A 14,567-nucleotide genomic window follows, 5' to 3' on the forward strand; every position below is an offset into this window, starting at 1 on the left:
GCTTTTTTGGAGGGGGAAGGTGGGGCAATTAATTGGGGTTAACTGACTTGCCCAAGGTCACACAGCTATTGTGTTAAGTGTCTGAGGTCAGATTTGAACTCAAGTCCTCCAGACTCCAGGGCCGGTGCTCTATTCACTTCGCCACCTAGCCTCCCCCTATACCAAATACTTAGAACAACACTTTTTGTGGTATCAAAGATGCCCACCTATGGAGAATGACTAACAAGCCATGGTATATGAATGTCATGGAGTATTGTTGTACTATAAAAAATAGTGAATGTGAAAAACAAAGAAGCATGGAAAATTTATGCAATCTGATGAAAAGTCAAGTACACAGAGCCAAGAAAATGACATATAGCAGGATTATTTTCCTGAGGGCAGGGGCTGTTTTTGTCTTTCCTTGTATCGCCAGTATTTAGCACAGTATCTGACAAACAGTAGGTGTTTAATAAGTGCCTACTGATGGACTTAGTGACTTTACTTCTCTGGTTCTCAGTTTCATTATCTGTAGAATGAGGGTGTTAGACACGACGATCTCCAAGGCCCAATATGGGGCTAAATCAATGGTCCCATGAACTCACTGCTTCTGTTCATGCTCTTTTTAGGGCATATACTTGATCCTAGCATTCTCCTCTACCTGGTTCTTAAGTTCTGGTCTTCAAGACCCACCCTAATTCACTCTGGTCAGCTTTCAGCTGCCAAAACCATAGTGACAAGTGTCAAACCTAAAAGGGGCTGTATTCAGCTCCAGCAAACCACATGCTGGCCTGTCCCCAGCCCACTCACAGCCTTAGTCTTAAATGAGCAGCTAAGTGATGCCTGGATAGGGGAACAGCCCTGGAACCCAGAAGAACCAAGTTCAAATCCAGCCTCAGATAATGACTAGCTCTCTGACACTGGGCAAATCATTTAACATCCACCTCAGGTTTCTTGTGGGTAAAACAGGTGATAGCAGCTCCCTCCCAGGGTTGTCGGGAGGATAAGATGAGATCATATTTATAAAGTGCTTTGTAAACCTTAAAGTGCTATATAAATGCTAGCTATTTTTATTTCAGCCTAAGATAAGGGAGACAAAATTTCTTGGACTGCATTTCACAGGAAGACCCTCTCAGAGCTTGGAAGCCAAGTAAAGAGGGCATAGGTACTATGGAAATACCCTACACAATCTCAGATGATGTCCAAGAGGAATGTGACCGCCTGAGGGAGGCAGGTTCATTTCATCAATGCTTCCAAAGATTACAACAGAAAGTCAATTGTCTTTATCATGAAACAGCCTCTTTATAATCCTCCTAAAGAACATGTGGAGATAAAAGGGAGAGAGGGAGGGAGAGATAAAAGCAACATGGAAACCATCACCCATAAGCAGAAGCCTTGGTGGAAACTCAAAGAACCAAGGATTCCCTTGGCTATATACAGAAGATCTTGGCTTCCTGTTACTGTTCTTATTATAACTTTGGAGTCCCAGAACTAGGGCTCGATTCCTTAAATAAATATGCACATTGGGATTTTTTTTTTAGGGACTAGCTCTCCCACTGACCCAGTATTGACTCTTGATTGGCCATATGTGAAGTGATCTTAAAAAATTTTTAAGTGTTTTTAAATATTTTTAAATCTTTTGCTTTAAAAATAAACCATAATAATTTTTGTTAGGTTTTCCACTTACTTTTAGATTTAAATTTCTACAATTTAAACATTATTATTATTTCATGATCTTGGTATTGTATTATTTTGTTTCTCCAAGGTTCTTATATGGGCACCAAGCCCCTTTCCCTCTATTTTTGGGTATGACATAATGTCTGTTGCAATTAAATTTTATTAAGCATCTTTTGGGGACCAATTATGAAAAGCAATAGTACTTTGGAACTTTGGTGCTTTATATTGTGGATAGAATGGAGAATGAAATGGCAATCTGCTGTGCAGACTCTAGGCAAGTCATTCAACCTCTCTAAGCCTCAATTTACTCAATTGACTTAGGTGCTATTAATGTCCCCCCAGTCACAGGGTTATTGTGAGACTCGTGAATAAATACATATAAAGAACTTTGGAAAGTTTAAAGCATTACACAAATGTCAGCCATTATGATCATTATGTGCAAGGTACTACACTGTGTAGGAGAAAACATTTGGGGAAATACTAGAAAGTTGAAAGGGGTGGAGAGGGGAAGGGAGAGGATGGAAGGAAGGAGAAAAAGAAAGAGAAAGGGAGAAGGGGAAAGAGAAGTGGAAGAGAAAGAGAGAGAAAGGAAAAGGAGGGTGGAAAGGGAGGGAAGGAGAAAAAGAAAGGGTAAAGGAGAGAAGGGAGAAGGGAAAGAAAGAATGAGGAAAAAGGAAGGAGAGGGAGGGAAGGAGAACAAGGGGGAAAGGGAAGGAGAGAGAGACACAGGAAGAGAGGAAAGAGGAAAAAGGAGGTATAGAGAGAGAGGAAGGAGGAGGAAAAGGAGAGAGAGGAGAAAAGAAGGGGAGAGAAGGGGGAAGGGAAAGAAAGAAAGAATAAAAGAGAAAGAAAGGAAGGAAGGAAGGAAGGAAGGAAGGAAAGAAGAAGGAAGGAAAGAAGGAAGGAAGGAAGCACTTTTCTGTTGAGTCCAAACTACAATGTCATTTATAACTAATACCATGTATAATCCTGAATAGGCATCTTGAAGTACACTTCTAAAAGTAGTTGCCAATTGCATGAGAAAGAACAAATGCTTGATTTTTCTCACTTAGTTTTGTAAGAGTGAGGTCTTTCTTGATCTTCCAAACTTAGTTGTTTTCTACTCAGCATTATATATGCCAAATAACCCTTGCATTTGTAATAAAGTTATTAGGCAACTTGTCAGTCTTGTTGTTTTTTTTTTTGCTAATAATTATCCAGGCTGCTGAACTTAGGAGTCAACATTTTTACAATGCTATCCTAGAACTCATAGAAGACATGCAGATCACCTGATGTACCAACTAAGATAATCACTCACATAGACCATGTGGCATAATTACCTTCAGAAATATACCTTTGCAAAATGAAGAAGGAGAAGAAGAAGAGAGAGAGAAGGGAGGAATTGGGGAGGAGAAAGAAGAAGGGGGAAAGGGGAAGAGAGACAGACAGACAGATGGAGAGACAGGCAGAGAGAAGGGGGGGCAGAGAGAGAGAGAGAGAGAGAGAGAGAGAGAGAGAGAGAGAGAGAGAGAGAGAGAAAGCAGAGAGGACATGAGCTCTTCAAAAGGCTACATTCTATTGGCTGGACTTCAAGTCCAGAAGACTGAGTTCACATCCAGATAGTGACTAGCTCATGCCACTGGGCAAATCACTTAACTTCTACCTCAGGCTATTTCATATGTAAAGTGGGGATAAAAACAGCCATCTTCCAATATTGTTACAAAGATCAAATAAAATAATCTGTAAAGTGCTTTGCACACTTTAAAGATCAATATAAATATGAATCTCAAAATAAAATGATAGGTATTAGCAACAGTCATATTATTAATGTTTATATGAGTGTTTTAACATCAAGTGACATTACTATTTTAATATTAGATTGCTAATTGTCATCATACAAGTAGAGAGACAACAAAAGGGCTTGGGACTAGCATGTATTATGTGAATACTTACAGCCTTTTTCTTGCAAAAGCTCTAAGTTACTGGAGGGCAGGCACTGTCTAATTAATTTGTCTAAATAACAACATGCACAATTAGAATCTGTGTGGAAACTTTTAAAGTCCCTCCCCTAGAGTAATAAATGAGTGACATTTTAAGGTCACTAACAGAAAAGCCTTCCAAACTCAACCTGGGGCAAGGATTTCAAAGAAATGAGACTGTCACAAAATGACAATTTTGCTCTAAAAAAAAACTCCCAACACAGACACTAACTATCCTTATGCAAGGTACAAATGTGGTTAATAGTTGCTACGCTGACACAACACACACAGGTTGGCCTAATAATATGCAGTGTGATTGCTGGGCAGGTGCTTACATGTCTTCTATACACATACAGAAAGTTTTACAGTTTATGATGCACTTTAAAAATTTTCTTACAGGAAGGAAGACATGAGGGTGGGTATTTTCTGTTCCTTACAGATGAGACAAATGAGACTATGGCAGATTTGGTGACTGCTTCTGGGCCACAAAGCTGCTAAGTGTCAAACCCAGGATCAGAATACTTATTCCAAAGACGGATGCTTTTCTGAGGACATAATGCTGCACCTCACTATTTCAGAAGACTGGGAGAATTTTCTGAACCTCCCTAAACAGAAATTTAAAAAAAATCTATCTGGAGGCAAGATATAGAGAAGAGAATGGGTTTCAGTCCTAGCTCTGATACCGTACAGATGTGTCAACTAGAGAAAGCTGCCATCACTCCATGTCAAAAGAGAAGGCTGGAGGTCAGGGCTCTTCAGCTATAATTTGTCCCTGAACCCCTCTGGTCTTCTGAGAATCATGTTTTTAAACTCATAAAATGAAATACATAATTTAACAAAGGAAACTAATGACATTTCCCCCTATTGGATTTTATCCTGTTGTTTTCTCTTGGCTGTTCACATATGGGTGCCCCCATTAGAATGGAAGCACCTTGAGGGCAGGAACTGTGCATTGACTTCCATTGTATCCCCAGGGCTAGCATAGAGTCTTGTTTATATCAGGCATTTAATAAATATTCTCTGACACTTTAATAATAGTATTATTTATAATATATGTAAATGTATAAAATAAAACACAATGGTTTATAATTTTTTTTAAGTTCAGGAACTCAAGATTAAGAATCCCTGATGATGAGAGGGGATAAAGGACCCTTTCCATTGTGGTTAAATATCTCAATGAGGTAACTAAGATTGTTGGTCCCTCTTCTCAAAGAGGCCCATGACATCAGGGAGGTGATGCCATGAATTGCAAATGAATCGGATTTAAGTGAGGGAGGGCTGTGCCAAGTCACAGCCTTATTTTTTCCTCTGGAGCCATCTAGGTGCAGATAAGGACAACAGGAGATGGTGAAACAGACAGACAGCATTGGAACTGAAGTCAGGAAGTTGTTGTTGAGCTGTGCCCCAGTTTCCGTGACCGCGTTTGGGGTTTTCTTGGCAAAGATCCTGGCGTGTTTTGCCATTTTCTTTTTGAGCTCAACTGACAGATGAGGAAACTGAGGCAAACAGGGTGAAATGACTTGTGTCATGCTGAGGAAATCTGAGCTCAGATCTGTCAGACTGACTCCATGTGCAGCACTCTATCCACTGTGCCACTTTTAAGTGACTTGCCCGAGTGCAAATTCTCAGACCTTTAGTGACTTTTATAATTTTAATTTTATACACATAGACATAGACACAGACACATACTCATACCCCCTACTATGGCCAGACTTTGTGCTAAACGCTGGGGATACAAATAAGGCGGGGGGAGGCCTGCCCTCACGAAGCTTAATGGAGAAAGATAATACCAAAAAAAGGAAGTGGGAAATGGGACACAGGAATTTCGAGAGGGTGCCCAGGGCATGATGACGATCATGCTGGTAGAACTGAAACCAAGGCAGAGTAGACGGTAACAAATGAAGAGATGGCTGGGAATATGAGCTGTCTATAAAGGGAGGTTAATGTATTTTACTCTGCCCTCCAATCAGAGAGCAGAAGAAAGATGCGGTATGAATAGGAAAACTGAAATTATTTTTTGCTGATGAGTTTCCTGGTTGGGAGTGGGGAGGGATGATGGTGACGAATCCCAAACCATCCAAATCCCACCTTACATTTGGGAAAACTTTTTTTAAGAAAGCTATAATTTTTACTCAATTTTTTATTTCTTTTTTAAAAATAATATTTTACTTTTCCCCAGTTACATGTAAAGACAATTTTTAACATTCATGTAAAAAAGTTTTTCTGTTTCAACTTTTTTTTATTAAAAAAAAAAGTTGAGAAAAAGAAGAAAAAATACTGCGTAACCTCAGCATGAATCTTGAACTATAACAATTTAGTGCTTGGATCAGTTTTGGTTATAAGGAAAATATTTTTACATTAAATTTTCAGAATCCAGCTGCCGTCCCTTTCTGCCACTAATAACCCGATTTGATTCCACAGCTGTGGAAACAACCTAGACTATCCATCACAGGTTACGATTAGATCTTTGAAATTATCTTGCAAAAACACAACCCATGGCTTGCCATTTCCTTCTGTTCTGTGGATTTTAAGTCATTGCCAGCAAGGAACCAGTGCTGAAACTGGACAACGAAGGGGAGCATTGTCCCCAAGCTCCTTATTTATATTGGTCTAAGGAAGAAGGAGAAATGTCTATAAGCATCTGGACCACCTGGGGCAACCAAGTACTATAGATGGAGGGGGCTGACCAGCAGCTATTTCACTTTTACTGTGCATTCCTGGCAGACCTGTAGCCCCTAACTAATCAGGAAATGGGCTGGTTTGTTTCCTCCTGGACCCTGCTTTCCAGTACTCATCTATTTTAATAATAGTGCTACAATCAGCAATGTTATTATACTCAACATGGGCAGCTAGGTGGTGCACTGAATAGAGTGCTGGCCCTGGGGTCAGGAACAAACATCTTTCTGAGTTCAAATCCAGCTTCAGATACTATGTGACCCTGGGCAAGCCACTTCACTCTGTCAGCCTCAGTTTCCTCATCTATCAGATGAGCTGGAGAAGGAAAAGGCAAACCTTTTCAGGATTTTTGCCAAGAAAACCCCAAATGGGGTCAGGAACAGTCAGGTACAACTCAACAAAAAAGCATTACAAAGGAAACTAATTCAAATAAGATATAGCCCCCATCCAAATCCACAGCTTTTCTGCTGCCTATCCATGAATCCCAGGTTAAGAAACATGTGCCCCCACCTCAGGCATCTGAGGTCCCATCCAACTTGAAAATTCTGCTTAGGAAGGAACTACCCTCTCGGCCTCGAGTTTCCTTCATCATAATTTCCTGGACGTGAGAAGTGATATCTGGAAGAAATGAGGTTCAAGCAATAGTGCTCTCTGAGGGGTGTTTCCCTCTGAAGTATTACATAATTCCATTTTTTTCCAGTCTCATTGTATCGAATGTTAAGTCTAATTTTTTGTTCAGTCAGTTCAGTCATGTCTGACTCTCTGTGATCCTCTTTGGGGTTTTCTTGGCAGAGATACCAGATGGTTTGCCATTTCCTTCTCCAGCTCATTTTGCAGATGAGGAAACTGAGGCAAATATGGGTAAGTGACTCACAGCAGTCACACAACTAGTAATTACAAATCACTCCAGCATCTTTGCCAAGAAAATCCCAAATGAGGTCTCAAAGAGTCAGACATGTGACTGAAATGACTGAACCTGAGTTCAAATTTGAACTTAGACACTTAATAGCTGTGTGACCCTGGGCAAGTCACTTAACCCTGTTTACCTCAGTTTTCTCATCTGTAAAATGAGCTGGAGAAGGAAATAGAAAACCATGCCAGCATCTCTGTCAAGAAAACCCCAAATGACATCACAAAGAATGAGAAATGACTGAAAAGACAAATGACTCAACAATAACAACTTGCTAACTCCAGGCAGGGCACTCTACTCAGGGTTCCACCTAGCTGCCCTAGGGTTCTACCTAGCTGTAGATGAATTCAAACCTGGTTTCAGAGACTTAGTAGCTGTAAGACCTTGAGTAAGTCACTTGGCTTCTGTTTGCCTCAGTTTCCTCATCTGTAAAATGGGGATAATAATGGTACCTACTTCCCAGGGTGGTTGTGAGGATCAAATGAGATCATAATTGTAAAGCACTTAGCATAGTGCCTGGCACATAGTAGGTACTATGAAAATGTAAGCTATCATAGTAATATTTGTGGTTATTATAATTAAATTTTTTACACATTTAAAAAATGTTATTCTAATAATTCTACCAGACTGCCCGAGGGGTCTGATCATGACACAAAAACAATTAACAACCCTTGATCTAGGCCAACTTTTATCTGAAAAAGATAGAGCTGCCTGACCACACAGCCTGACTCCAGACCCGGCACTCCATCCACTAGCCAAATGACCCTCCACATTTTATGCACTTAAAAACAGGATTCCCAAAAGGGGCTTAGCCAGATTCTGCCAAAGGGGTCTAGGAAACAAAAGGAAGTTCAGGGCTTTTCTTACAGAAGACATCTTTATGAGGCACAGGGGTTGCTAGAATGAAGTAAGGAGAGAGAGGCTTCAACCACCAATTCTATTGGTGGGGAAAGGCCCTGAAAGCGATACCAACAACAAAAAACAAAACAAATAACCCAGCAACTTTTATGCTGAAAAAAATTTCAAGGCATTATCATTTGCGTGCGCGCACACACACACACACACACACACGAAACACAAATGTCCAACAAAAGAGAAAAGAGGGTGGTGGTTAAACTGTGGCAGACGGGTGTAAGGGAACGTCATAAATCCATTGAAGCTGGATAAATGGGAGGAGCAGAAACAACTCTGGAGTAATCTTTGTGCCAAATTTCAAAGTGCAAAAAGAACCAGAGGAACAGAGGCAACACGATCCACTGGAAAGAACAATGGCTGAAGAAATCAGCAGATCTGGGTTCAAATCCCAGCCTGACACTGACTCCATAACCACCCAATCACTTAACTGGCCCTTGCCTCAGTTTCCCCATCTGTAAAACTCAGGAGTTGAATTAGATCAGGGCTTTTAATCTGGGGTCCAGGATTGTTTTAAAGGGGTTTGGGAAACTGGATGGGAAAATTTTACTGACTTCTAAGATTTTGCCTGTCCTTCAATAATTAATTTAGGGAACAGACAACAGCAGTATGCGGCCTCCCAGATGTGTCAAAGGCGTCCTTTGCACAATAAAACAATAAGAACCCCTGGAGACTACATGGCCTCTGAGACCCTAGTTCTGGGATCTCCTACGACACTAATTATAAGCACCTAAGAGGGAAAGTGAAGGAAGGAGAATGTATGGATAAAGAACCCAAGTGGGAGAGAAAGGGAATAGCTATGAAATTAGGACATTTTACACTCTGGCCTTTAGCACAGTGCCTGGAATACAGCAGGTGCCTAATAAATGCTTTTAAAAAACTTATGTCCTTCCCTTTGAGAGAGGGAAGGCACTATAATTAAGAGAAATGGAGAAATGGAGGCAACAGGTAAAGGCAGAGGAGAAGGCAATGAACGGTACCTGTCAGGAGCAGCCTGTACTGGGGGATCCTTTGGACAGGCTTGAGCAGGTAATGCTTTATTGCCAGGTTAGCGCACCTCGGGCTCATCTGTAAAGAAAGTCAACCAAGATAAGCATCAACCAACCCCAACAGCCAAAGGAACCAGATGGGAAAGCGAGAGAAGCTAAACTTTGTAAATGGCCTGCAGCTCCAGCCAGGGCATCCGCTTGCAAACATGTGGACATGTTTTTATTTCAACCAACAGCTGTTACTCTAATAGAGATGAGTGGAGGCCAGATGGGCGGCTCAGCCCTGTTCCTTCCCACAAATACCAGATTTCTAAGGGAATGTGGGCGTCTCCACTCACTGAGCCAAGCCAGAGGGTGAGAGGGGGTGTGGTTCCCCGCTTTTTTGATCACCTCCTTTTTCCAAAGGAAGAAAGAACCTTCCAAGTTCAGACTCAACCACAGCATTGCAGACTTTGATGGCTAAGATGGGAGTTCCAGACAACTCTCTGGATCATCTTTGTTTCTCAAGATTCCTCTATTAACTTCTTCCAAATGCAAATTACTACAAGAATATAAATATCCCTCCAAGCACAAGGTACCCCAAGTAAAATCACTGAGATTAAGGAACTTTAGAGTTTGTACTTAACTTTACAAATACGGTCATTTAAACTCTGCAAATCTTGAAAACAGTGGGAAGGTAAGGGGATCCATCTCAAGTCAGATGGCCTGGGATTGAACCCCATTTCTGCCACTAAAATCCTTTGTGTCCTGAGGCCATTTTACCTGTTCCTAATAACACTTTCAAAGATATATTCCCAACAAAGGAATTCACAGGTCAGATGAAGGAAGTTGGACTAGATGAAGTCCCTTCTAGACCAAAATCTATGGTCCCAATCATTCCAATAATGAAGGCAGAAGTGCTGCTGAAATTACATAAGACTCTAAAAGTAGCCTTGCAGATGGCTAGTTACCCACAGGCATGAAGAATATCACTTGGCAGAATGGCTACAAAATCCCACCCCCAATATAAGAAGAGAATTAGAACGTGGGTGGGTGAATATTTTTGTTGGCAGGGTGAAAAAAAACCCAACAACAAATCAAAATGAAATGAATGTACAAGAACTTCCTTGAATTATCTGAATGGTTAGGTGACCTCTCTTTTCTAAAAAAGGGCCTTCAGTTCAGCAAACATTTATTTTTTAATGTTTTATTCATTTTAATATTCATCTTTTAGGATTTCTAGTTCCAAATTCTTTCCCTCCCTCCAGCCCTTCCTGAACCTATAGAGAAGGCAAGCAACATGAAATCAATTATACATGTGAAGTCATGCACAATATGTCAAAAACGCCAACCGTCTGGAGCCCAGGTCATGGCAACGAGTATGAGGCGGCGGTAGGCCGCCTGTTCTCAGAAAGCTTACAATTTAGCAGACAGGGAAATGTGCCAGTATGAAAAAAGGCAGAGGAGGCAATAAAGAAGGCTGGGTTTATGGCAAATACAATGACAGACTGGAGGAAGAAGAAAATCCAAAGAAGCTTAGTAGAAGAGGCAATTGATTTGGACCGTGAAGGAAGGGAGGAAGAAAAAGGAAAGAGGCAAAAATGAGGAATAAATGCCATATTAATGGAATTCATAATGTCCTTAGAATCATAGATTTAGAGCTGAAAGGGGCCTCAGAGATTGGCTAGTCCAAATCCTTCATTTTACAGACAGAGAAACTGAGGCCCAGAGAGGAAGGATCTGAACCCAGGTGTTCTTTATTCAAATTCTCTTTTCTACACTACCTCTCATATTTGTGGTTGCTGAGGACCTAATTATGACAATGTAATATAAAAACATCACATGTTAAAAAGAGCATAGTACCTTTTATCCAATCTATTTAGACTTCGGAAAGGCAACCTGCCAACAATGCCCCGATTTCACCACAGAGGAAATTGAGTAATCGAGAAAGCTAACAATCTCAGGGCCACAGAAGAGGTCATTTGGTAGTGTTGAAATCTGAATCAGGATTTTTTTGCAGTAGCCAAAATCAACTCTCTATTTTTAAAGGAGAAAAATTTAAAGGGGTGGGAAATGTGGGGGAAAAATGAGAAATTAACTTCACATGTAAAGCTTTTTCACCAAACTCTGTATCCCAAGAAACCAGCAACATATTAAGATTTATAAATCTTTGCACTTCTAATCACAAAGCTGAAAATACCCACTTTTCACCTAAAATAGCGAAAGAGGAAAGTATCTACTAATCAAAATCTAAGACAAAAATGGATTTTTATTTTACTATAATATCCTATATATTTCTCCTCTCTTCCTCAGGAAAATTCCTAAAATAAACAAAACAAAAATTGAAGTTGGTTTTGAGGTACCACCTCATCACCTACATTTCTACATCTCTCCCTCACTTGGCTTTCAATCTCATCACTCAAATGAAACAATTCTGTTCAAAGTGAGAAGTGTCCAACGAACTTCCAAATCTGATCATTTTTTTTTCAAGCCTTCTTTGCTAGAGGTGACAATGCCAACCATTCTCTTCCCGATTTGACAGTCTCTTCTCTCTGGGCTTTCATGATACTACTCTCTCCTGGTAATCTTCCTGCCTGACTTTCTCAGTCTCCTTTGCTAGTCTATTATTTAGATCATATATCCTAAATATGGGTGTTCTCCAAAGACCTGTCCTAGATCCCCTATCCTTTGCTCTTTCATTTTTTTTTTTGCTTTTTTTGAAGCAGGGAAGGCAGGACAGTTGGGATTAAGTGACTTGCCCAAGGTCACACGACTAGTAAGGGTTAAGTGTCTGAGGCCAGATTTGAACTCAGGTCCTGCTTACTCCCTGGCCAGTACTCTATTCACTTCACCAGCTAGCCGCCCCTCCTTTGCTCTTTCAATGACTCATTAGCTTCTTTCCATGGGTTGAATTACCATCTCTCTCCTGAGCTCTGGGCCCTCATGATCAACTGCTCAATGGACATTTCAAATTGGCTAACCTAGAGACATCTCGAACACCATGGCAAAAACAAGGACTCATTATCTTTTCCCCCAAGACCACACCTCTTTCAAACTTCCCCATCTATGTGGAAGGAGCCACTGTTCTTCAGATTCATAACCTTGGCATTACCTCCAACTCCCAGCTCCCCACCCATCCAATCACTCATCAAATCTTGCTGTCTCTATTTCCCCAACATCTCTCCCACCGGACCTCTTCTCACATAGCCACCTCCTTAGGGTCAAGTCCTCATTACCTCCCATCTTGCAGTAAGCAAAAATCTCTTAACTGGGCTCCCTGACAGAAAAAACTCAATGTAACTTTCAAGTGCCTTATGTCACTTTAAAACTAGTCATCTCAGTTGGCATCACCATAGTAAATATTTAAAGAATGAAGGCAGTCCCGGATGTGTGTGGGCATAGGAATATGCTATAATAACCTATTACTACATTTTTTAAAAATATATTTTTCTTTTAAAAAAACAAACCTAACAGTCATGAATCAACAAGCATTTATTAATTGCCTACTGCATGCAGGACAGTTCAATGGGGTCTAGGGATGCAAATACAAAGAATGAAATAATCCCTACTCACAAAAAGCCTATATTACAACTGGGTAGATACCAAGTATATATTTAAGTGTATGCAGAATATATTTTTTTAATTAAAAATAAATACAAAGTAGTTATGGGAAAAATAAATTATCTTTGACCATTCACAATGGTAAAACTGCACAATAGTAAGAATTTTTTTTGGAGGGGGAAAGGAGGGGTCATTGGGGTTAAGTGACTTGCCCAAGGTCATACAGCTAGTAAGGGTCAAGTGTCTGAGATCAGATTTGAACTCAGGTCCTCCTGACTCTAGGATGAGTGTTCTATTCACTGTGCCATCTAGTTGCCCTGGTAAGATTTTTTTTTTATAATAAGGGCATCTTTGAACATAATAGGCTTGGAATAGTTCCATTAGATTGTATGCTCCTTGAGGGCAAAAACTGTCTTTTGCCTCTTTTTGTTAGCACAGTACCTAGCACACAGAAGGTGATTAATAAATGTTTACTGATTGCACATAGTAAACTCTTAATAAATATTCTATCTCCCCAGCAAATGAAATATCGCTGCTGGGGTGGCCAGCTAGCACAGCAAGTAAGAGCACCGATCCCAGAGTCGGGATGACCTGGGATCGAATCTGGGCTCAGACACTTAGCACCCACCCAGAAACACCTGGCCGTGTAACCTTGAGCAAGTTACTTAACCCCAATTGCTTAGGGGCAGCCTAGTGGTAAAGTAAGTAAGAGCACCGGCCCCAGAGTTGGGATGACCTGGAATCGAATCCGAGCTCTAATACTTAGCACCACACCCAGAAATAACTGGCCGTGTAACCTTGAGCAAGTTACTTAACCCCAATTGCTCTAAAATAAATAAAAAATGGAATATCACTGCATCAGTGCAGTGAATAGAGCACCTGCCCTGGAGTCAGAAGGACCTGAGTTCAAATCCAGCCTCAAACACTTAACACAAAACTACCATGTGACCTTAGGCAAGTCACTTAACCCCAACTGCACTACCTTCCCATCTCCAAAAAGCAAAAATAAATAAATAAATATCACTGCATCTTAAGAAATGATAAATATGTGGAATTTAGAGAATCAAGGGATGACTTATATGATCAGATGCAGAGCAAGGAATGCAGAATCAAGACAAAATATACTATGATTTCAAAACTGTAAACAAGAATAATACAAGGAAACATCAGAAATCAGATGAAACTGAATGTGATGAAATATATTTCCCTCTTTTCACTAGAGAGCTTGTATACTAAGAGGGAAGAATTTTATTTATTTTTAATAACTCTTTTTTCCTTTTTGGAGGGGGGAAGGCAGGCCAATTGGGGTTAAGTGACTTGCCCAATGTCATACAGCTAGTAAGTATTAAGTGTTCGAGGCTGGATTTGAATCCAGGTCTTCCTGACTCCAGGCTGGTGACTAGTGCTCTATTCACTGTACAACCTAGTTGTTCCAAGGGAAGAATTTTTTTAAAATAGATATTTATTTTACTGGTGTATTATTTTTAAATTGTCTAGATTTGTCTTTGTAGTCTTCCCTCTACTCTCTCCCAGAGAGCCATCCCTTTTACAAAAAATTATTCTTGAAAAAGAAAAAGAAAAAAGGGGGGAGAGGAATTCAGCAAAACTGATCAACACATAGGAAAACATCTGACATTTTATGCAATATTCCACATCTGTAAATCCTACCCCCGAAATCCCCCAACATCAGCAAAAGAATAGGGAAAAGGTATTTTTTTACATCTCTTTTTGATCTCTATATGATTTTGCAATATTTTTATTATGTTTGATTATGTTTTCCATTTACATTTTGTTGGTTCTGCTTACTTCACTTTGTACCAATTCACGTAATCTTTTTCTTGGCATCCTACAACATGATACAGATGCTGTCTGTATTGGTGGGTTTTGTTAATTGGTTTTTCCTTGTTTTAAGGGAAGGGTGTGTGTGTG

General features: G+C 40.2%; 1 protein-coding gene across 1 annotated transcript in view; it reads right to left on the minus strand.

The window, feature by feature from the left end:
• Nucleotides 1-14,567, minus strand: part of FGD6 (FYVE, RhoGEF and PH domain containing 6) — a 180,385-nt gene that overhangs the window by 42,874 nt on the left and 122,944 nt on the right. Inside the window, exon 8 of the mRNA XM_069095179.1 lies at nucleotides 9,090-9,177. Coding sequence (XP_068951280.1) covers nucleotides 9,090-9,177 — 88 coding nt within the window. The remainder of the gene's footprint in view (nucleotides 1-9,089; nucleotides 9,178-14,567) is intronic.

The sequence above is a fragment of the Petaurus breviceps genome, unplaced genomic scaffold (genome assembly GCF_028583685.1).
Source record: "Petaurus breviceps papuanus isolate PSGF00001 unplaced genomic scaffold, PetGlider_PUasm1.0 225, whole genome shotgun sequence".
Taxonomy (NCBI): domain Eukaryota; kingdom Metazoa; phylum Chordata; class Mammalia; order Diprotodontia; family Petauridae; genus Petaurus; species Petaurus breviceps.